At 38.7% G+C, this 24961-nt stretch overlaps 1 protein-coding gene across 1 annotated transcript in view; it reads left to right on the top strand.

Annotated features, from left to right (window-relative positions):
- st6galnac5a (ST6 (alpha-N-acetyl-neuraminyl-2,3-beta-galactosyl-1,3)-N-acetylgalactosaminide alpha-2,6-sialyltransferase 5a) overlaps positions 1-24961 on the top strand; it is a 58548-nt gene that overhangs the window by 20976 nt on the left and 12611 nt on the right. The window contains exon 3 of the mRNA XM_087810917.1: positions 23819-24231. Coding sequence (XP_087667043.1) covers positions 23819-24231 — 413 coding nt within the window. The remainder of the gene's footprint in view (positions 1-23818; positions 24232-24961) is intronic.

Below are 24961 nucleotides of genomic sequence, written 5' to 3' on the forward strand. Positions count from 1 at the left end.
TACAAGTTAGAACGGAATCTAAAAACAGGAATTCCAGGCTGAAAACTAAACCTGAAAAAAACCCATCTTTCTACTCAAAGAAAGTCCAATTAGGAAGCAAAGTGTCGTCATCCGACGACCTGAGCGCCTCATGAAAGCTCCTTTGAAGGGAAACAAAAGTGGTGACAGAGTGAGACCTCCCGTCGTGTCCTTCACATCTGCACTGATGCAACATCTGAACACGCCGACGCAGCCTCCGAGTCTGTCTTCGGGCAAAACTCCCCAATTAGACGGCGGCTTTGATGTCGTCCCCTCATGATCGTCGTGACGACGGGATTCTTGAGGTCTTCGCTCTCGGAAAATCACTCTCCGTGGTGTTTTTTTTTTTTACCTCCTTTTTTCTGTCACTTATTCCCAAAATGGCCATCTTCAAATTGAAGGCCTGGGGGCCAAATCCGGGCCACCATCTAATTCTATGTGGCCCGCAAGAGATTTGACTAAACTAAGTAGTGAAATTTGCCTAATTTTTTAAAATTCTAGTTATAATTTAGTTCAGGTTAAGTTTAGACTACGTTAAAATATAAACTTTAGTTTGAAATCTTCATCCTCGGTGTCACTTTTAAACAACTCCGCTAACTCCGGAGGTAGAAGATGCGGCGCTTCCTCTTCTACGTCGAAATTATCAACACAGGCCTAGAGCGCCCTCTTGCGGTTTAGTGTGAAAATAACATGTGAAATGATATACCGGTAACAATGTGTTAATAATTTCACACATAAGTCACTCCAGAGTATAAGTCACACCCCCGGACAAACTATGAAAAAAACTGCGACTTAAAGTTCGGAAAATACGGTAGTTTAGTTTAGGTTTAGAGTTCCTTTTTCAGGCACTTATTCCCAAAATGGCTAGCTTCAAACTGAAGGCCTGGGGGCCAAATCTGGGCCACCATCTAATTCTATGTGGCCCGCAAGAGATTTGACTAAACTAAGTAGTGAAATTTGCCAAATTTTTTTAAATTCTAGTTATAATTTAGTTTAGGTTAAGTTTAGACTACGTTAAAATATAAACTTTAGTTCAGGATAAGGGTTCGATTAAAGATTACCGTATTTTCCGGACTATAAGTCGCTCCGGAGTACAAGTCGCTCCAGCCATAAAATGCATAATAAAGAAGGAAAAACCATATATAAGTCGCAATGGAGTGTAAGTAGCATTTTTGGGAGAAATTTATTTGATAAAATCCAACACCAAGAACAGACATGTCATCTTGAAAGGCAATTTAAAATAAAAATAGAGGCAACAACAGGCTGAATAATTGTACGTTACGTTACACGACACAACTGAGAACATGCCTGGTATGTTAACATATTAAGAGTTATTCAGATAACTATAGCATAAATAACATGCTAAGAAGTTTACCAAACCATCCGTGTAACTCAAAATAACTAAAAATTCAATGAAATCTTCATCCTCGGTGTCACTTTTAAACAACTGCGCTAACTCCGGAGGTAGAAGATGCGGCGCTTCCTCTTCTACGTCGAAATTATCAACACAGGCCTAGAGCGCCCTCTTGCGGTTTAGTGTGAAAATAACATGTGAAATGATTTACCGGTAATAATGTGTTAATAATTTCACACATAAGTCACTCCAGAGTATAAGTCGCACTCCCGGACAAACTATGAAAAAAACTGCCACTTAAAGTTCGGAAAATACGGTAGTTTAGTTTAGGTTTAGAGTTACTTTTTCAGGCACTTATTCCCCAAATGGCTAGCTTCAAACTGAAGGCCTGGGGGCCAAATCTGGGCCACCATCTAATTCTATGTGGCCCGCAAGAGATTTGACTAAACTAAGTAGTGAAATTTGCCTAACTTTTTAAAATTCTAGTTATAATTTAGTTTAGGTTAAGTTTAGACTACGTTAAAATATAAACTTTAGTTCAGGATAAGGGTTCGATTAAAGATTACCGTATTTTCCGGACTATAAGTCGCTCCGGAGTACAAGTTGCTCCAGCCATAAAATGCATAATAAAGAAGGAAAAAACATATATAAGTCGCACTGGAGTATAAGTAGCATTTTTGGGGGAAATTTATTTGATAAAATCCAACACCAAGAACAGACATGTCATCTTGAAAGGCAATTTAAAATAAAAATAGAGGCAACAACAGGCTGAATAATTGTACGGTATGCTAACGTTACATGACACAACTGAGAACCTGGTATGTTAACATAACATATTAAGAGTTATTCAGAGAACTATAGCATAAATAACATGCTAAGAAGTTTACCAAACCATCCGTGTAACTCAAAATAACTAAAAATTCAATGAAATCTTCATCATCTGTGTCACTTTTAAACAACTCGTAGAAGATGCGGCGCTTCCTCTTCTACGGCGAAATTATCAACACAGGCCTAGAGCGCCCTCTTGCGGTTTAGTGTGAAAATAACATGTGAAATGATATACCGGTAACAATGTGTTAATAATTTCACACATAAGTCACTCCAGAGTATAAGTCGCCCCCCTGGACAAACTATGAAAAAAAACTGCGACTTAAAGTTCGGAAAATACGGTACTTTAGTTTAGGTTTAGAGTTCCTTTTTCAGGCACTTATTCCCAAAATGGCTAGCTTCAAACTGAAGGCCTGGGGGCCAAATCTGGGCCACCATCTAATGCTATGTGGCCCACAAGAGATTTGACTAAACTAAGTAGTGAAATTTGCGTAACTTTTTTTTATTGTAGTTAATACGGTAAACAGACGGCATTAAGATACTATCAGTAACTTATTTCTGTGACCCATGACTCAAACGCTTTACGAGTTGGACACTTCTTCTGCGTTACGGGGGTGCTGTGGCTTCCAAGCCGATCCCAGCTACTCAGGGGAACAGGCAAGGGACACCATGGACATGAGTCCAATCCTCGACAACCACCCGCAACCAATGGAAATGTCATTTTTTGACTGTGGGGAAAAACTATTATCTGTGATACGATTGGCTACGAATCAAAGCGAACGTACGTCGACGTCTAAATGGATTTGTAACGACGCGACAACATCTGGCGGAAGATTGACGGCAGATGCAGCGACTCGTTACGGTGACACAAAACTGGAGAATATTTATGGTGTTTTCTTCCTCGTCGTTTAATCATCTGTGGAGAATTGTGATCAACAGAACCAGAGTTACCGTGGCGACCGTTGTCACGTCGAGGAACTATGACTCAGCAGTTTAACTATTACTCGTTACATTCAAACATTTTTCTATATATATTTATTTTCCGACTTTCCAGTTTTTCTTTGATTCATTTATTTGTTTGGCTTCTAAATCATGGTAAGTTTTATCAAAGTTTTTTTTTTTTGTCCATTTTTTAAGAAATTGTGCATTAGTTTCTTCCTTTAACAATTCACATTTTTGTGTTGCAATGGAACTTCCCGCCACTAGATGGCAGCAGTTTTCCACAGCTAAAGGATCAATGAATGACTGAGAATGAGAGGATACAGTGACTCCAGCAGCTTTTAAAGCTGATTTTTGGACATATTTTGGTTTCAAAACAAATTAAATCAGTTACGTCTTTATCAAGAGTCATGCAATGAAATCCTGATATATATGATTATTTTTATGTTGGCTTTATACTTTGTAGTTTTACCCGTCTTGTTGGTTTTTTAAACATAAATACACATTTTTCTTTATTTTTCTAAAACAATTGATGTTAATAGTTTAATGGTTTTGCTTATGTTGTCTTTTAACATTAAAACAAGAATGAAAAAAAAAATGTAATCTTATAATTATAAAAAGAATGTAATATACCATTAAAAAAACTGCTCGGTCCAATAGTTTACAGTAGTTTTTTATTGTTTAGCCTTTGATCATTTATCTACTATAAACATAAATACAAATGAACATTTTAAATATTCTTTTTTTTAATCTTTTGCTTTCCACTTTAATCATTTTCCTTTTTTTTTCTTTTTTTAAATACATATTTTTTTTAATATTTTTTTTTATTGTCGTCGTAAAGACAGTCGTACTATGGTCACTCGATGACTACAACTTGTTTTTTCTGGATAATTTTTGGATTCAACTTGTATGAAGTGTGTGTCCGTGTGTGTGTGTGTGTGTGTGTGGGGGGGTGTGTGTGTCTGTGTGTGTGTGTGTGTGTCTGTGTATGTGGGTGTGTGTGTGTCTGTGTGTGTGTGTGTGTGTCGGGGTGTGTGTGTGTGTGTGTGTGTGTGTGTGTGTGTCTGTGTGTGTGTGTGTGTGTGTGTGTGTCTGTGTGTGTGTGTGTGTCTGTGTGTGTGGGGGTGTGTGTGTGTGTGTCTGTGTGTGTGTGTGTGTCTGTGTGTTTGTGTGTGTCTGTGTGTGTGTGTGTGTGTGTGTGTGTGTGTGTCTGTGTATGTGGGTGTGTGTGTGTCTGTGTGTGTGTGTGTGAGTCTGTGTGTGTGTGTGTGTGTGTGTGTGTGTGTGTGTGTGTGTGTGTGTCTGTGTGTGTGTGTGTGTGTGTGTGGGTGTGTGTGTCTGTGTGTGTGTGTGTGTGTGTGTGTGTGTGTGTGTGTGTGAGTCTGTGTGTGTGTGTGTGTGTGTGTGTGGGTGTGTGTGTCTGTGTGTGTCTGTGTGTGTGTGTGTGTGTGTGTGTGTGTGTGTGTGTGTGTGTGTGTGTGTGTGTGTGTGTGTGTGTGTGTGTGTGTGTGTGTGTGTGTGTGTGGCCCCTACCTCGTGAATAAGAAACCCACCTTCAGAAGCTGCTCAGTGAGTCACTGGAGCTGCAGAGAAGAATCGATCCTCTCAGTAATTCCACTGAATTCCTCCCGACTGTCATGTGACGTCTGACTGGCAGAGCGAGGGAGAAGGAAGGAGGTGACGGTGAAGAGGTGGATGAAATCTGAGAGGAAACAAAAAGGTGAAGAAATGACGTGTTTAGTTTTCAGTAGAAAAAGTCAGTTGAATTCTGACTCTATGATCCACCATTTTGACTCTCCACTAGCATTAGACCTGCCAGCGGAACAACGTTCTTTTGTAGAGGAGTAAAGTTTTCAACTACTAACAACATGCACAACAAGTGACGCCAAAATCATTTTGGGTTTAGTGGTGTAAGAAAAAATATCCCATTCTTACTTTTCCGACTTTACAGCTTTTCCTTAATTCATTGTTTGTTTTTTTTTGGCTTTTAAATCATTGTACGTTTTATCAATTTTTATTTTTTGGTCCATTTTTAAAATAAATTCTGTATTAGTTTTTTCATATAACAATTCACATTTTTGTGTTGCAATTGGAACTTCTTGCCGCTAGATGGCAGCAGTTGTTTTCCACAGTTAAATGATTTATGAATGACTGAGGACGAGAGGATACAGTGACTCCAGCCGTTTTTTGTACATATTTTGGATTCAAAACAAATAAAAGCAGTTACGACTTCGTCAAGAGTCGAGCAATGAAATTCTGCGAGATCCCGGCGATGACTGAGGACGAGAGGATACAGTGACTGCATCAGTTTTAATGCTGATTTTTGGACATAGTTTGGTTTGAAAACAAATGAAAGCAGTTACGACCTCGTCAAGAGTCATGCAATGGAATCTTGAGAGATCCCGGCGATGACTGAGGACGAGAGGATACAGTGACTCCACTCCTTTTAAAGCTGATGTTTGGACATATTTTGGTTTGAAAACAAATGGAAGAAGTTACGACTGAGGACGAGAGGATACAGTGAGTCCGGCAGCTTTTAAAGCTGATGTTTGGACATATTTTGGTTTGAAAACAAATGAAAGCAGTTACAACTGAGGACAAGAGGATACAGTGACTCCAGCAGATTTTAAAGCTGATGTTTGGACATATTTTGGTTTGAAAACAAATGAAAGCAGTTACGACTTCGTCAAGAGTCATGTGGTCTGTAAATTCTGGTTATGGCTGAGGACAAGAGGATACAGTCGACTCCAGCAGCTTTTAAGCTGATGTTTGGACATATCTTGGTTTGAAAACAAATGAAAGCAGTTACAACTGAGGACAAGAGGATACAGTCGACTCCAGCAGCTTTTAAGCTGATGTTTGGACATATCTTGGTTTGAAAACAAATGAAAGCAGTTACAACTGAGGATGAAAGGATACAGTCGACTCCAGCAGATATTAAAGCTGATGTTTGGACATATTTTGGTTTGAAAACAAATTAAAGCAGTTTCAACTTCGTCAAGAGTCATGTGGTCTGTAAATACTACAACACCAGAGTTAAGTACTCGACAATACTACACATATATACTTGTTACTACAGTATCACTTTATATCGTGTTGTTGTCCCTGCATCTTGATACGTATCGTATCAGCAGATTCTTGACACCCTAGTTGTGTTTGTGAACGATTCTTTCGCGAAAAACTTTTGTTTCCTCTCCAAGTTGAATTTTTCATCCACTTCCATTAAGGAAAAAAAGCCGCTCTTCTTCGCCGACGAGCGGAAACCGAACTCGACAACAACATGAATAAACAGAAAGTGTATCTCGTGCTGCGAGTCCTCGAAGGTTCACAACCGTCTCCTCCGCCAAGGTTTTTTTTTCCGTCCGTTACTCCAACTGGCATCTTGTATTTCTTCACCCACAAGGATCTTTAGCCTCATTATCTCCTCCGGCGCATTACAGCGTCGTTCAAAGGCTGAATATTTAGTCGTGGAAAATGTTTTCAGAGGAGAGAGAGATGTTTCTTTTCTTTTTTTTCTCTCTCTCGCTCAAATGAGGACGGTGGAATGGCAGATGTTTTATTGATGTCTTCCTCTGGTTTCCGCTCAAGTTTGTTGTTGTACCGCGAGAAACGGTAATTGCTCCTCCGGGACTCGACTTGATGGGATTTATTGCTCTTCACGATTTAACATCCAGAGCCTGAGAGGCGAGTTCCTGCGCCGGAGTGGAGACGACGCAACCCTCCGTCGTCGTCTCCGGTGAGGAGTTTTGAAAAATAGCGTCTCGGTATCGACTCGCTCTGATCTCTCTGTCGAGGACGTTGGTATTCACGGGCCGGTCCGGCCATTAGCGCTCGCCGATCCCCTCGTAACCAGATCATCTCCTGGCCATCGATCCCGACTGTTGTTCATCGCCGAGCTCAGAGCTGCAGGCCTCAGAGGGGATTATTATGGGACGTCGTCGTCCACCTGCGCTCGATAAAAGGCTGTGAAGATAACGCTCGAAACTGACCCTTGAACTCTGAGCAGCAGAAATGAAATGAAATGATTCAACCCTTGAGTCACGGATCACAGCTTCACCATGTTGCTCAGGAAGTTGACCATGTTTCCATTACCGTATTATTCAGACTATAAGGCACTTAAAGTCCATTCATTATCTTAAAATTTTTACGTGCACCTTATTATTAGTTCCAGTCGTTCTTACTGACCTCGAACTGATTTGGTGTAGTACAAAACTCTGTCAAAACATTTAAGTACCAATTTGGTACTTAGGTGCTGTGTTATTTATCCACAAGGTTATGTGGTATTACTCTGCGAGGTTCCTTGGTATTACTCTGCGAGGTGCTGTGGTATTACTCTGCGAGGTTCCTTGGTATTACTCTGCGAGGTTCCTTGGTATTACTCTGTGAGGTTTCTTAGTATTACTCTGGGAGGTACTGTGGTATTACTCTGCGAGGTTCCTTGGTATTACTCTGTGAGGTTCCTTGGTATTACTCTGCGAGGTTCCTTGGTATTACTCTGCAAGGTTCCTTGGTATTACTCTGCAAGGTTCCTTGGTATTACTCTGCAAGGTTCCTTGGTATTACTCTGCGAGGTTCCTTGGTATTACTCTGCAAGATGCTGTGGTATTTCTCTGCAAGGTTCCTTGGTATTACTCTGTGAGGTACTGTGGTATTACTCTGTGAGGTACTGTGGTATTACTCTGTGAGGTGCTGTGGTATTACTCTGTGAGGTGCTGTGGTATTACTCTGCGAGGTTCCTTCATATTACTTTGTGAGGTTCCTTGGTGTTACTCTCCGAGGTTCCTTAGTATTACTCTGGGAGGTACTGTGGTATTACTCTGCAAGGTTCCTTGGTATTACTCAGTGATGCTCTGTGGTATTACTCCTGATGCTGTGGTGTTACCAAAGCCTAGAAAGTGTCACCATGTCATCTTAGACGGGACCTCCTTCGCTGATAAATGTCCAACCCACCAATTTTTCCCGGATGACCAGTGGTTCCACTTTGAGTCACTCCCAGATGACAAAGCTTCACTTCACCTCTTCTAAAAATGAAGCATGCTAAAGCTAAAGCTACATGCTAAACTAGCAGTGAGGCTTGGACAGCTAACATGCTAATCTAGCAGTGATGCTAGGACAGCTAACATGCTAATCTAGCAGTGATGCTAGGACAGCTAACATGCTAATCTAGCAGTGATGCAAGGACAGCTAACATGCTAATCTAGCAGTGAGGCTTGGACAGCTAACATGCTAATCTAGCAGTGATGCTAGGACAGCTAACATGCTAATCTAGCAGTGATGCAAGGACAGCTAACATGCTAATCTAGCAGTGATGCTTGGACAGCTAACATGCTAATCTAGCAGTGATGCTAGGACAGCTAACATGCTAATCTAGCAGTGATGCAAGGACAGCTAACATGCTAATCTAGCAGTGATGCTTGGACAGCTAACATGCTAATCTGGCAGTGATGCTAGGACAGCTAACATGCTAATCTAGCAGTGATGCTAGGACAGCTAACATGCTAATCTAGCAGTGATGCTAGGACAGCTAACATGTTAATCTAGCAGTGATGCTAGGACAGCTAACATGCTAATCTAGCAGTGATGCTAGGAAAGCTAACATGCTAATCTAGCAGTGATGCTAGGACAGCTCACATGCTAATCTAGCAGTGATGCTAGGACAGCTCACATGCCAATCTAGCAGTGATGCTTGGACAGCTAACATGCTAATCTAGCAGTGATGCTAGGACAGCTCACATGCTAATCTAGCAGTGATGCTAGGACAGCTAACATGCTAATCTAGCAGTGATGCTAGGACAGCTCACATGCTAATCTAAACATGCTGTAAAGAAGCTGGTTCTGATCGTGATCTGAATGTATCAGAACATAAATGTTGATAATCTTCACGGCACCTAAAGTTCTCTCAAAACTTTTTTTTTCTAGTTTCCTGTCTCGCCGCTTTGTCTGACATCCTCTTCTTCTCGCTCTTGTCTTCATCCATCACACTTCTTCATCCGCTCATCTTCCTGCCGCCTGTCACATCCTCTCCTCCTCCTCGCTCCATCTGTTCTTCACCCCTAGTGTCCTCCTGTCATCGTTTGCTTCCTCAATCTTGTTTGTCGCCTCTTTTCCTTCTTCTGCTGATGCTCACCTGACAGTATGTGACGCTGAGAGGAAAACCATCCATTTTAAACTAAAGAAATGACAAAAAAAAAAGTTTTTAAAGTTATTTCATTTATATGAATACAAAAATTAAACAATGGTTTGAAACTGAATAATATATATATATATATACATGACATTTATTTGAATATATATATATATTTTTTTGAAATGTCAAACCAAAGAAAATATATTACATATTAAGAAAATGCATATTTATTAAAGTTTATATATATTTATGTATATATATATATATGTATATATATATATATACATAAACTTTGCGTCAAACCATGTTGTGAATATTTTTTAAATATTAATATATACTGTACATGTGTATATATACACATATATTTATACATATATACACATATCTACATACACACATATGTACATATATATATATTTATATATATTAGAAATGTTTATTGTACAAAACATATTTATTTTCAGCTAAAAAAATTAAAAATATTAGGAAAAACATTGTTTTCCTTTTTTTACAAAGCTTAAAATATATATATATATATATATATATATTTTCTTTAACATAAATGATTTGTTTTTTGTCTTGGACGACGAGAAGAAGCAGCAGGTTCGATGGTTTCATATAAAAAAAACAAACATGAAATGCTTCAGAATCTAGAGTGAAATATTCTGAGACACTTTTGTATTCGGGCGTCGCTGCCTCGTGTCTGTGTGTTCTTTGCATCAGCAAAGACTTATCTCTGCTCGGAGGTTCCACACACTGGCAACATCTGCATCACTGTGTGGTCTTCAGCAGCATCAGCATCATCATCATCAGCAGCAGCAGCAGCTTCAGCAGCAGCAGCAGCAGCTTCAGCAGCAGCATCAGTGGGGGGTCCTCGTCCAGGCAATTACAGCCGAGCCGAGTGTTGTAACTCTGTGCAACTGGAGCGTCTCCTGCTGCAGCTGCTTGATCTTTGCAGACAAACACAATAAACGAATGTAAGCGGAGGACGAGCTTTTGTTCTGCTCCACGTGAGGATGAGGAGGAGGAAGAGGAGGAAGTTGTGGCTTCATGAGCAGGAGGAGGAAACACGTCCAGGTTTAATGATGCTCAAGGTGGTGTTTGAGTGACAGGATCAGCTTCAGGGAGACGAGGCTCAGTTACAAGACTTTGTTTGAAAATCCTCTTAAACCAACAAACTTTATAGACAAACATTGTTTTCTGTTGGTAGTTTAAAATGTATTTTGTAATTGTGACTTTTGTCATTTGTAGTGTTTTTAAGGTTTTTATGACTTTTGAAAGTTATTTTGGTTTATTGTATTTGATTTAGTTTTTCTTGCCTTTAAGTTTTATATTTAGTTTTTTGATGTTTTGAGTTTAGTTTTTTTGTCGTTGCGGTTTCTATCTTTGTTGTGTTTTAAGTTTTTCTTTAGTTGTTTTTTTTTAGTTTTTGTCATTATGATTTTGTTTTTTAGGAATTGTGTCTGTTTTTTAATTGTGATTTAGTTTTTTGTATTTTATGAAGTTTTTTTTTTTTTGTTTTTTTTGTCATTTGGTTTTTTTATGTTTTGATTATATTTTTTGTTGTTGAAATTGTCTTTGTCGTTGTTGTGTTAAGTTTTTTTTCAGGTTGTGTTTTTTGAGTTTTTGTTATTATGATTTTGCTTTTTGACTGACTGTCAGAGACTGTCAGAGACGAACAGCTGGTCAGTAACTCACTGACAGGTCAAGGTCGTCCAACATGTCACGACAACAACAAACACAGACGTTGCTCTGGTGTCTTCAAGGACTCGTGTCACGATCAAGAACTTTATCTTCAGTTTGTTGTTCAGCAGATAATTGGCCTCAAGCCAACTCGTCATCGTCTCTCGTGGTCTAATGAGTGTCGGAGCTTCTGACCGCCGGGGTCTTTAATTGCCACTTCTGCAGTGTGGGCCTCCTCCTCCTCCCCTCCTCCTCCCCCTCCTCCTCTCCTCCTCCCCCTCCTCCTCCTCCTCCTCCTCCTCTCCTTTCTTCTCCTCCTCCTCCTCCTCCTCCTCTCCTCCTCCTCCCCCTCCTCCTGCTCCTCCTCTCCTCCTCCCCCTCCTCCTCCTTCTCCTCCTCCTCCTCCTCTCCTTTCTTCTCCTCCTCCTCCTCCTCCTCCTCTTCCTCTTCCTCTTCCTCCTCCTCCTCCTCTCCTCTCTTCTCCTCTCTTCTCCTCCTCCTCCTCCTCCCCTCCTTCTCCTCCTCCCCTCTTCTCTTCTCCTCTCCTCCTCCTCTCCTCTCCTCCTCCTCCTCTACTCTCTTCTCCTCCTCCTCCCCCTCCTTCTCCTCCTCCTCTTCCTCTCCTCTCTTCTCCTCCTCCTCCCCTCCTTCTCCTCCTCCCCTCTTCTCCTCTCCTCCTCTCCTCTCCTCTCCTCCTTCTCCTCCTCCCCTCTTCTCCTCTCCTCCTCCTCTCCTCTCCTCCTCCTCCTCTCCTCTCTCCTCCTCCTCCTCCTCTCCTCTTCTCCTCAAGTCTTCTTCCTTTCGGTTTGCTTTCAAAGATTCCCAGAAACATTCTTTGTTTATAGCAGTTGTTATTATATGGACTTAGATTTTTGTGATTAAAGTTTTTTGTTTGTTTTTGTAATTGTGACTTGTTTTGATTTTATTTTGCTTTTTTGCTTTTTTAGTCATTTTGGTTTTAGTTTTGATAGTTAAGATTTTGTCTTTGTAATTGTGGTGTTATGTTTTTTTGTGGTTATGTTCTAGCTTTTGTGTTCCATTGATGTTTTTTTTGTTGTTGTTTTTGTGTTATTTTTCGGTTGTAGATTTATTTTTTTGATGTCATTTTTTTGTCGTTGTTTTTTCAAGTTTAGATCTTAGTTTTTTAAATATTTATAGAGACTTTTTAGCTATCTGTCTTTGAATAGTTACAATTATGTTTATTTTTTGTTATTTTTTTAATTTTATTTATTTATTTTTTAAGCTTTTTTTTTCAAGTTGTTATTTAAGTTTATTGTAGTTATAGTTGTGTCTTTAATTTTCTGTAGTTACAATAGTATTTTTTTCATTTTTTGGGGGGTTGTAGCTTCAATTTGGTTATTGATTGTTTGATTTAACTTATTTTCAGTCGAGATTTTTTGTACGTGTAACTTTCAGTTTTTTGATTTTATCATTTTATTTTTGCAATTGGGATTTATTTTTAGTTATGAATTCGAAAAATCGGCAAAAACTTTTGGTCTCCTTCTTGGTACTATTTGTCTTGGTCTCGATCCAGGTGGAGCAGGTTCTTGAGGTGAACAATATTTTGGATCTTGTAGATCTGGCTTGATAACCATAGAGGGAGGAAACCGGAGTACCCGGGGTAAACCCACAGAGTCATGTGAAGTCTCTCCCTCGAGCAACAGTAGCGTCTCATCGGCGTCGAGCTCGACTTACAAAAGAACGCGACCGAACACAACAACTTCTCCGAGTCAGAAGTTTGTTTCCTTTTCTCCGCTCGACTCACGGATCGTTTCATTCGTTCCCGAGGTATTTTCCCAACTAAGCTTCAGCTCGATTTCGCTGCTTCTCTCGCACAGAATCAATAGCAACACTTGAATAGTTTCTGTGCCGTGAGGCCGACGATCCGCTGGAGCAGCTTCTTCAGGGACGCAGATAAGACGGGAAGAGCGAGGGAGGGTCTCGCTGAGGAATGAAGGCTGATTTCTCTGCCCCTCGAGACCCCGAGTGAGTTTTAACCACCAATTATTCTCCGAGTATCCCGAGGTGCGCCGAGTTCTGCGAGCGCCGACCGTGAGTCTGATGACGGTCGACTGAACTCACGCTCTTTCCTGAACCTGCGATCATCGAGGAATGACGAGCGTTTAACGGAATCTCAATGAAGCTTCCGATCAAGACTCGACTTCCTGAACAAAGTCACGTTACATTTTTGGATATACTCTCTGAATGAAATAGGTTGTTTTTGTTGGGGGTTTTTTGTTTGGAATAGTGACTTTAGTTTCTTCTTTCTCTAATTGAAGTGCTTTTTTGTTTTTTCGTCATTCTGATATTTTGTGTAGTTGTCATTTCGTTTAGTAATGGGGACTCTAGCTTTTTGTTGTCCCAATTTTTAGGTTTGTATTATTTTTATTTTTTTTGATGTTCTGGGTAAGTTTATTGTTGTTGGTATTTTTTTTGGGGGGGAAGTGTAATTTTAATTTTGACATTCTGAATTAGTTTTTGGTTGCTAGCTTTTCAGTTTTCTGTCATCTAGTTTTGTAGTTCCAAATTGTAATTTTTTCGTCATTCTGATTTAGTTTTTCGTTGTTGTGCTTTTTAGTTTTCTTTCATTCTGATTGAAGTTTCCAGTATTTGCAATTTTTTTTGGTTGTAATAGTGACTTAGTTTTTTGTCATTTTTTTTGCAGTTGTAATTTCGTTTAGCAATGGTTACTTTAGTTTTTTGTGGTTCTGATTAATTTTTTTGTAAATGCAATTTTTTTTGTTATAGTGACTTTATTTTTTTGTTGTCTCAATTATTTTCATTTTTTTGATGTTCTTGATAAGTTTTTGGTTTTTGTAATTTTTTTGTAATTTTAGTTTTGCCATTCTGAATTAGTTTTTGGTCGCCAGCTTTTCAGTTTTTCGTTGTCTAGTTTTGTAGTTCCAAATTGTAATTGTGTCTTAAAATTTTTGTCGTTCTGACTGAAGATTCTAGTAATTTTTTGGGTTGTAATTTTGACTTTAGCTTTTTGTCTTTCTGATTAGTTTGTCATTTTTAAGATTATATTAGTGTTTTTTTAGTGTTTTTATATTTTTTTAATATAATGGTGATTTGAGCTTTTTGTAGATTTCATTAAAATCCTGTGACTAGTAGAGTAAAAAAACGTCAACATGACCAAAACCCTTAAAAATATTCCAGTAATGCAGTAACAAAAACTATCAGAGTACTATCAAAGGGTCCCTGTAGGGGGCGCCACCATCTTCGTGGCACCAGAGACTCAGAAACTTCTCCTGACAGAACTTTCTGTGAAGCACGACACTCGTCTGACTCATGTCGGGTCGAGGAGTCGAGGATCTGACCCGACAAGGAGCCTCCGGTGGTTCCACTGACCTCCTTCGCTCCTGCTCCTGCCCTCGGTGCGACCCGGGGTCTCCTCCCAGCGTCGGTCCAGACAGAGATGCTTGAAACATGACGAGATGCTCCGGACGTCGACTGAATCTGGAATGTTGGATTCGAGGGAGTCGAGGCGAGAGTTTCTGTGAACAAGTGGTTTGAAACATCAGGAGGAGAAACATCAGGAGGAGAAACATCAGCAGGAGAAACATCAGGAGGAGAAACATCAGCAGGAAAAACATCAGGAGTAGAAACATCAGGAGGAAACATCAGGAGGAAACATCAGGAGGAGAAACATCAGCAGGAGAAACATCAGGAGGAGAAACATAAGGAGGAGAAACATCAGCAGGAGAAACATCAGGTGGAGAAGCATCAGGAGGAGAAACATCAGGAGGAGAAACATAAGGAGGAGAAACATAAGGAGGAGAAACATAAGGAGGAGAAACATCAGGAGGAGAAACATCAGGAGTAGAAAAATGAGGAGGAAACATCAGGAGGAAACATCAGGAGGAGAAACATCAGCAGGAGAAACATCAGCAGGAGAAACATCAGGAGGAGAAACATCAGGAGAAACATGAGAAGGAAACATCAGGAGGAAACATCAGGAGGAGAAACATCAGGAGGAGAAACATCAGGAGGAAAAACATCAGCAGGAGAAACATCAGCAGGAGAAACATCAGGAGGAGAAACATCAGGAGGAGAAACATCAGCAGGAAAACATCAGGAGGAGAAACATCAGGAGGAGAAACATCAGGAGGAGAAACATAAGGAGGAGAAACATCAGCAGGAGAAACATCAGGTGGAGAAGCATCAGGAGGAGAAACATCAGGAGGAGAAACATCAGGAGGAGAAACATAAGGAGGAGAAACATCAGGAGGAGAAACATCAGGAGTAGAAACATGAGGAGGAAACATCAGGAGGAAACATCAGGAGGAGAAACATCAGCAGGAGAAACATCAGCAGGAGAAACATCAGGAGGAGAAACATCAGGAGAAACATGAGAAGGAAACATCAGGAGGAGAAACATCAGGAAGAGAAACATCAGGAGGAGAAACATCAGCAGGAAAACGTCAGGAGGAGAAACATCAGGAGGAGAAACATCAGCAGGAGAAACATCAGGAGGAGAAACATCAGGAGGAGAAACATCAGGAGGAGAAACATCAGGAGGAGAAACATCAGGAGGAGAAACATCAGGAGGAAAAACATCAGCAGGAGAAACATCAGCAGGAGAAACATCAGGAGGAGAAACATCAGGAGGAGAAACATCAGGAGGAGAAACATCAGGAGGAGAAACATCAGCAGGAAAACATCAGGAGGAGAAACATCAGGAGGAAAACATCAGGAGGAGAAACATCAGGAGGAGAAACATCAGGAGGAGAAACATCAGCAGGAGAAACATCAGGAGGAGAAACATCAGGAGGAGAAACATCAGGAGGAGAAACATCAGGAGGAGAAACATCAGCAGGAGAAACATCAGGAGGAGAAACATCTGGAGGAGAAGCATCAGGAGGAGAAACATCAGCAGGAGAAACATCAGGAGGAGAAACATCAAGAGGAGAAACATCAGGAGGAGAAACATCAGGAGGAGAAACATCAGGAGGAGAAACATCAGGAGGAGAAACATCAGGAGGAGAAATATCAGGAGGAGAAACATCAGCAGGAGAAACATCAGGAGGAGAAACATCTGGAGGAGAAGCATCAGGAGGAGAAACATCAGCAGGAGAAACATCAGGAGGAGAAACATCAGGAGGAGAAACATCAAGAGGAGAAACATCAGGAGGAGAAACATCAGGAGGAGAAACATCAGGAGGAGAAACATCAAGAGGAGAAACATCAGGAGGAGAAACATCAGGAGGAGAAACATCAGACGCAACATGATGTTTGAACGCCTCTGGTTTATTTTTCATCTTCGTTAAAGAACATGTTTTGATCTCACGAACGACACTGTGGTTTAAATCCAACACGATTGCTGGAAATGAAGACGTTCTTTCTTAACCGTCTTTTTCAGCCTGAAAGTCAAAGTCATGTATGTATTCTTGTAGATCTCGTGAGGTCAGAGTTCAATTAGAAAACTGCTCATGAAGAAATGTTAGTTTTGGTTTTGGTAATTTTAGGTTTAGTTAAAAGAGTAATTTACATGTTTGTGTTTTCAATTCTTAATAGTTTTTTTGCAGTTCCGAATTTTTATTTTGTAGTTTCCATTTTAGTTTTTTGTCATTTTTATTTTTAATTTGAAGTTTGTATTTTTTTTGTACTTTTGTTACAATTAAGTTTTCCTTTGTAGTGTTTTATATTTTTTACAGTCGTTTTCTGTAATTTCATTATTTTGTAGCTGCAATTTTTTTTACTATTGTCATTTGTTCTCGTTATTTGATTATTTTTTTCAAGTCATGATTTTAGTCTTTTTGTATTTTAAATTTTTGGTTTTTGTTATCGTACCTTTTTTTTAAGTCATGGTTTCGTTTTCAAAGTTGTTTTTTGGTTTTATATAATTGCATCTACAAAATAGTAATATTTTGTCATTGATTTTGTGTTTTCTTGTATCATTTTAAATTACGATTTTGTTTGTCGTTGTTCGTTTTTTTTTAGTTGCGATTTTGTTAATTGTTATTTATTTTTTATTTAAAATTAGGATTTTATTTTTTGTATTTAAGAACGTAACTGTCATTATTTGTTCAGTTTAAGTTAAGAATTTTGTGTTTTTGTAATTACAATTTGGTTTCTGTTATCATAGCTTTTCTTTTTTGTAGTTTTGTTTTTTGTAGTTTTGTTTTTTGTAGTTTTGTTTTTTGTAATTCTAAACACAGTAAGTGTCACTTTAGTTTGTTTAGTTCATTGATTTTGTTTTTACTGTTTTTTTGCTTTTGTAATCAGGATTAAGTTTTTTTTGTGTCGTTTTTTGAGGTTGCGATTTTGTTGTTTTGTTTTTTTTTAAGTTGAGTTTTTTGTTGTAATTTTTCTGAAGTTTCAATTTATTTTCTTGTAATTTTGTCTTTAGCTTTTTGTAGTTTTGTCGACAATATTTGTGATTTTACTAACTAGTCGCTAAGTGTGGTCGTTGGCCTTCAGGGCCACCGTAGCTAAGAGGAACCTGAGCTGTGTCGTAAATCACATACTTGTGTACTTAAACTTAGTATTTTTAGTGTATAAGTGCGTCTCAATTCTTAGTATGTGAAATGTAGTGCTCCATACACACTGAATTGTACTACCCTACCCGCTCCATCTTAGTGACTTTGACGTTGGAAGTTACGTCATATATATATATATATATATATATATATATATATACTTGCAGTATATGCAGTACGAGGACGACACGTCTTCGGTGCTGATACCGGCGTAAATATATCGCGAATATCTAGTTTCTCATATTTCTTGATCCTGAAAAGATCACGTAAAGATTTTGAAAATATTGTGAAAAGAGCGTGAAAAGATAATGAAAAGATCGTGAAAAGATCATGAAAAGATCGTGAAAAGATCATGAAAAGATCGTGAAAAGATCATGAAAAGATCATGAAAAGATCATGAAAAGATCGTGAAAAGATAATGAAAAGATCGTGAAAAGATCATGAAAAGATCGTGAAAAGATCATGAAAAGATCATGAAAAGATCATGAAAAGATTGTGAAAAGATCATGAAAAGATCGTGAAAAGATCACGTAAAGATTGTGAAAATATTGTGAAAAGATCATGAAAAGATCATGAAAAGATTGTGAAAAGATCATGAAAAGATCATGAAAAGATCATGAAAAGATTGTGAAAAGATCATGAAAAGATTGTGAAAAGATAATGAAAAGATCTCGAAAAGATCATGAAAATATCGTCATAAGATCGTAAAAAGCTTGGAAAAGATCATTAGAAGTTTGTGAAAAGGAGAGTTCCTGAAAAGATCGTGAAAAGATCGTAATCAGATCGTGGAAAGATTGTGAAAAGGTCGCTAAAGGTCATGAAAAGATCATAAAAAGATTATGAAAAGAGGGTGAAAAGAGCGTGAAAAGATCATGAAAAGATCAAGTAAAGATTGTGAAAATATCGTGAAAAGAGCGTGAAAAGATTGTGAAAAGATCATGAAAAGATCACGTAAAGATTGTGAAAATATCGTGAAAAGAGCGTGAAAAGATTGTGAAAAGATCATGAAAAGATCACGTAAAGATTGTGAAAAGATCGTGAAAAGATCATGAAAAGATCATGAAAAGATCATGAAAAGATCATGAAAAGATTGTGAAAATATTGTGAAAAGATCATGAAAAGATCATGAAAAGATCGTAAAAAGATCATGAAAAGATCATGAAAAGATTGTGAAAATATTGTGAAAAGATCATGAAAAGATCATGAAAAGATCGTAAAAAGATCATGAAAAGATCACGTACGGACGACACGTCTTCGCTGCTGATACCGGCGTAAATATCTCGCGAATATCTAGTTTCTCATATTTCTTGATCCAAACCAAACGTGCTGCCAGCAGGTGGCGATAGTGTTCCTACATCTGGTTGAAATCATCGTTAAATAGTAGTAGAAGAAGAAGCTGTCGCGTCATTTCCTGTTAGTGTGTAGCAGCAGAGTTTGATTTGAGAAATACTATCTGTGGAGAATTAGTTACTAGTTAGTACGTACACTATCCTGATGCATACTAACTTCTAGTGCACTAAGAGAAGTATGTGGTTTGAGACACAGCTCTGGACTAGAACTAGAGTCTCCTCAGCAAACACTCGGTCTGAAGGTCTGAACTTCATCTCAACTCTCCGGTGTGACTCCAAAATGGAGAGCCTGGTCCGGATCATCCTTCGGGCCTATTTCTCGCCTCTAACTGAAGCGCCGGCTGAAGAGGCCAATCCCGGACCCGTGTGATCCACTTAAGTCCTGCTTCCACTTAAGTCCTGCTTCCACTTAAGTCCTGCTTCCACTTAAGTCCTGCTTCCACTTAAGTCCTGCTTCCACTTAAGTCCTGCTTCCACTTAAGTCCTGCTTCCACTTAAGTCCTGCTGGAGTCAAGGGGAGGCAGGATCAGGATCCTCGGAGCAGTTAGACGCCAGTGAAGATGGGATTCTTGACACGCCATCAGGCCATCAGGTCTGGATGGATGCGTCTGTCGGCGAAGACCACCAGGACCTCATTAGCCCGGCGTTCCATCAAACACCAGCTTCCACCAGCACCACTCGTCCTCCCTTCCTCTCTTCCTCTCCTTCTGCTGCTCTGTCGCTCCATAACTCAGCGCCTCCTCCAGGTCTCATTACCCACGTGCCCCAGTTCTGCCGGTGATCCACCATTAAGCCGGAGACGATAATGATGATGGCGGCGATGAGACGTCCGCCGCCGCTGCGTCCTGATGTTGTTTTGTTTCCCGCTAATGCGCCGCAGATGTAAATGCGCGTCGGCAGAAATATGGTAAATAACGGCGAGCGGCGTCCGCGGGAGGTTTTCTCGTGGCTTCGCTGCACGTCGTGGGTTCGGCCTCGTGAAAGATGAAGGAGTCAAGATGGAGGCTCGTGACGAGGATCAGAGATTTATTCTGCAGCCGTCGTGGTTTCGAACAAAATACATTTTTACAAAAGTGTCCATGAAGCACGAGTTGGAAAATCTACCTCGAATCCCTTTTTTAATTTTCTGTAATTAAGATTTGTTTTAGTCCTTTTGATTTAATTTGTTTGTCTTTTTACCGTTATTCTTTTCTGAGTTTTTGTAGTTAAGATTTTTTGATTTAGTTAGTTTTTGTTTTGTAATTTTTTTTTTCTTTTACTGTTATTATTTTCTTACTTTCTTTGTAGTTGTGTTTGTTTCTCGGAGGAAGATCATGAAAAGATCTCGAAAAGATCATGAAAAGATCTCGAAAAGATCATGAAAATATCGTCATAAGATGGTAAAAAGCTTGTGAAAAGATCATTAGAAGATCATGAAAAGATCATGAAAAGATCATGAAAAGATTGTGAAAAGATAATGAAAAGATCTTGAAAAGATCATGAAAAGATCATGAAAAGATCATGAAAAGATCTTGAAAAGATCATGAAAAGATCATGAAAAGATCATGAAAAGATCGTGAAAAGATCGTGAAAAGATAGTGAAAAGATCTTGAAAAGATCATGAAAAGATCATGAAAAGATCATGAAAAGATCGTGAAAAGATAATGAAAAGATCTTGAAAAGATCATGAAAAGATCATGAAAAGATCGTGAAAAGATAGTGAAAAGATAGTGAAAAGATCTTGAAAAGATAATGAAAAGATCTTGAAAAGATCATGAAAAGATCATGAAAAGATCATGAAAAGATCATGAAAAGATCGTGAAAAGATAATGAAAAGATCATGAAAAGATCATGAAAAGATCATGAAAAGATCTTGAAAAGATCATGAAAAGATCATGAAAAGATCATGAAAAGATCATGAAAAGATCGTGAAAAGATAATGAAAAGATCTTGAAAAGATCATGAAAAGATCATGAAAAGATCATGAAAAGATCATGAAAAGATCGTGAAAAGATAGTGAAAAGATCTTGAAAAGATCATGAAAAGATCATGAAAAGATCATGAAAAGATCATGAAAAGATCGTGAAAAGATAATGAAAAGATCTTGAAAAGATCATGAAAAGATCATGAAAAGATCATGAAAAGATCGTGAAAAGATAATGAAAAGATCTTGAAAAGATCTTGAAAAGATCATGAAAAGATCATGAAAAGATCATGAAAAGATCATGAAAAGATAATGAAAAGATCTTGAAAAGATCATGAAAAGATCATGAAAAGATCATGAAAAGATCATGAAAAGATCGTGAAAAGATAGTGAAAAGATCTTGAAAAGATCTTGAAAAGATCATGAAAAGATCATGAAAAGATCATGAAAAGATCATGAAAAGATCGTGAAAAGATAATGAAAAGATCTTGAAAAGATCTTGAAAAGATCATGAAAAGATCATGAAAAGATCATGAAAAGATCATGAAAAGATCGTGAAAAGATCATGAAAAGATCGTGAAAAGATAATGAAAAGATCATGAAAAGATCGTGAAAAGATCATGAAAAGATCGTGAAAAGATCATGAAAAGATCATGAAAAGATCATGAAAAGATTGTGAAAAGATAATGAAAAGATCTTGAAAAGATAATGAAAAGATCACAAAAAGATCATGAAAAGATATTGAAAAGATCGTGAAAAGATCATGAAAAGATCATGAAAAGATCATGAAAAGATAATGAAAAGATCATGAAAAGATCGTGAAAAGATAATGAAAAGATCATGAAAAGATAATGAAAAGATCATGAAAAGATCGTGAAAAGATTGTGAAAAGATAATGAAAAGATCATGAAAATATCACGAGAAGATTGTGAAAAGATCATGAAAAGATCATGAAAATATCACGAGAAGATTGTGAAAAGATCATGAAAACATCACAAAAAGCTCAGGAGAAGATCATGAAGAGCTCAGGAGAAGATCATGAAGAGCTCAGGAGAAGATCTCGTCTGAAGACGCTCCTCTCATCCTCCTCAGAGAAACTAACCAGCGTTCCAAGAGTCGACTGTTGAGGAACGTAACGAGATGTTGTGACAGTTCAGAGCGACTCTGCTCGTCGCTCGCAAAGAAAGCGAGGAAAAGAGACGTTTGAGTTTTGGTTTGATCCGAAGCGAGGCTTCAGAGGTGAACACGAGCGACTCGAGTCCTTCGTGGCGCCACAGGCTCTCCACCAATCAGAGGACGTGACGCTGCTCAGGCCCGCGAGGCGCCGTCGCCGCACATTTGTCAACAACAACATTTTCACCTCAAACAAAAAGTGAAGTTTCAGAACAAGGTTTCCTCCACTTGCCACTGCGAGTGTGTGTGTGTAGCAGCCACACACACACACACTCGCAGTATAATGACGGCAGTACAAGAGAAGTTTGTTTAAAACCAGACGCCAGGGAAACGTTCAAGGCTGAATTTTCTACATGAAAAAAAACAAATGTGCTCCTTTGTTTAGTTTTATGGCTGTAAAGTGTGTGATAAGTGAGTGTTTTTCTTTTTTTTTAACGTTATATTCCCTCCATCTTTCATTATAAATGTTTTTTTTTTTTCAGTTTTATAACAGTTTTAATTGTAAAATAGACAAAAACTATAGTAGTATATCAGTGACTTTTACTGTTTTTATTGAAATGTATTTAAATCATTTAAATGTTTTTGTTTTTTTTCTGAATAATTGAATTAAAAAATGATAAATATATTTGTTTGACTATTATATTCACATTTAATATTGAATACATCAATTAATACAATTTTTTTAAAAAAAAGTTAAAAATATATATATTTTTGAATTTTTGGAACTAAAATATTGAAAAAAAACAAAAAAAACATTTATTTTGAAAATATTCGGAGCCTTTTCAATTCATATAAAGCATTTTTACATTTTTATACCAAAGGCTAAGAATTTTTTTTTTTTTTTTTTAATAAGAGTTTTTATTATAATCTCATACGCTTTGTAAAATTAATTAATTTAAAATCAATCAATTTAAAACACCGGGTCACCTTGACCCAGAGCTAACACAAGGGATACCACAAACACATTTGTTTTCGGGGTCACCTTGACCCAGAGATAACACAAAGGATACCACAAATACATTTATAAATAAAAATTACTTACTTACTTACTTACATTTGTTTTCAGGGTCACCTTGACACAGAGACAACACAAGGGATACCACAAACACATTTGTTTTCAGGGTCACCTTGACCCAGAGACAACACAAGGGATACTACAAATACATTTGTTTTCGAGGTCACCTGGACCCTGAGATAACAAAAGGGATACCACAAACACATTTGTTTTAGGGGTCATCTTGACCCAGAGATAACACAAAGGATACCAAAACACATTTGTTTTCAGGGTCACCTTGACCCAGAGACAACACAAGGGATACTACAAATACATTTGTTTTCGGGGTCACCTGGACCCCGAGATAACACAAGGGATACTACAAATACATTTGTTTTCGGGTCACCTTGACCCAGAGACAACACAAGGGATACTACAAATACATTTGTTTTCGGGTCACCTTGACCCAGAGACAACACAAGGGATACTACAAATACATTTGTTTTCGGGTCACCTTGACCCAGAGACAACACAAGGGTTGGTAAAAATCAATCTAGAAATGATTTAATTATTCAGAAAAAAAGTATCAAATGATTAAAAAAAAATAACAACATTAAACAAAAAATAAACAAGTTTCAACATTTGAAATGAATAATTCACTCGTTTTACTTTCACACAAAACTCGACTGTATTTCAACTTTATAACATTAAATAAAATGAATAATCAAACTGAGAGTTTGAATGATTTGAACTTTTTCTGTTGGAATTTTGTTAACTTTTCAGAAAAACAAAAAAAACAAATAAAATCCTTTTCCCGACCCACACTCCACGCTTGATTCACAACACTTCTATCTCACTCCCTCTCAGTGAACTCATCCACTGGGTGCATCCATCTCAATGTGCTGCCAAAGGTTAAACCTGGACAAAAGTAGGAGCGACTCACCCCTGACTTGTTGTGTCTCCTGCAGCCTCTGAAGATGCACTGCCAGACCTGCGCCCTGGTGACCAGCTCAGGTCACCTGATCGGCGGGGGTCGCGGCGCCGAGATCGACCGGGCCGAGTGCGTGATCCGGATGAACGACGCGCCGACGGCCCGCGGCTACGGCGTGGACGTGGGCCGTCGCACGTCGCTGCGCGTGGTGGCGCATTCTAGCATGCAGCGGGTGCTGCGCAGCCGCCACGAGCTGCTGAACGCCAGCCAGGACACGGTCTTCGTCTTCTGGGGGCCCGGGAACTACATGAGGCGCGACGGCAAGGGCCCGGTCTACAACAACCTGAGGCTCATGAACCAGGTCCTGCCCAAGCTCCGCGTCTACATCATCTCCTGGCAGAAGATGCTGCAGTTCGACGAGCTCTTCAAGAACGAGACGGGCAAGGACCGGTGAGCGACGAGCGCTAATGTTTAAGCTAACGTTGTAGCTAATGTTGTAGCTATTGTTGTAGCTAATGTTGAAGTTAATGTTGTAGCTAATTTTGAAGCTAATGTTGTAGCTAACGTTGTAGCTAATGTTGTAGCTATTGTTCTAGCTAATGTTGAAGTTAATGTTGTAGCTAATGTTTTAGCTAATGATGTAGCTAACGTTGTAGCTAACGTTTTAGCTATTGTTCTAGCTAATGTTGAAGTTGACGTTGAAGCTAATGTTGTCGCTAATGTTGAAGCCAACGTTGTAGCTAATGTTGTAGCTAACGTTGTAGCTAACGTTGTAGCTAATGTTGTAGCTATTGTTCTAGCTAATGTTGAAGTTAATGTTGTAGCTAATGTTGTAGCAAATGATGTAGCTAACATTGTAGCTAACGTTTTAGCTATTGTTCTAGCTAATGTTGAAGTTAACGTTGAAGCTAATGTTGTAGCTAATGTTGAAGCCAACGTTGTAGCTAATGTTGTAGCTAATGTTGTAGCTAACGTTGTAGCTAATGTTGTAGCTAATGTTGGAGCTAATGTTGTAGCTAATGTTGTAGCTATTGTTCTAGCTAATGTTGAAATCAACGTTGTAGCTAATGTTGTAGCTAATGTTGTATCTAACGTTGTAGCTAATGTTGTAGCTATTGTTCTAGCTAATGTTGAAGTTAATGTTGTAGCTAATGATCTAGCTAACGTTGTAGCTAACGTT

Source organism: Callionymus lyra, chromosome 16 (genome assembly GCF_982586985.1).
Source record: "Callionymus lyra chromosome 16, fCalLyr1.hap1.1, whole genome shotgun sequence".
NCBI lineage: Eukaryota > Metazoa > Chordata > Actinopteri > Syngnathiformes > Callionymidae > Callionymus > Callionymus lyra.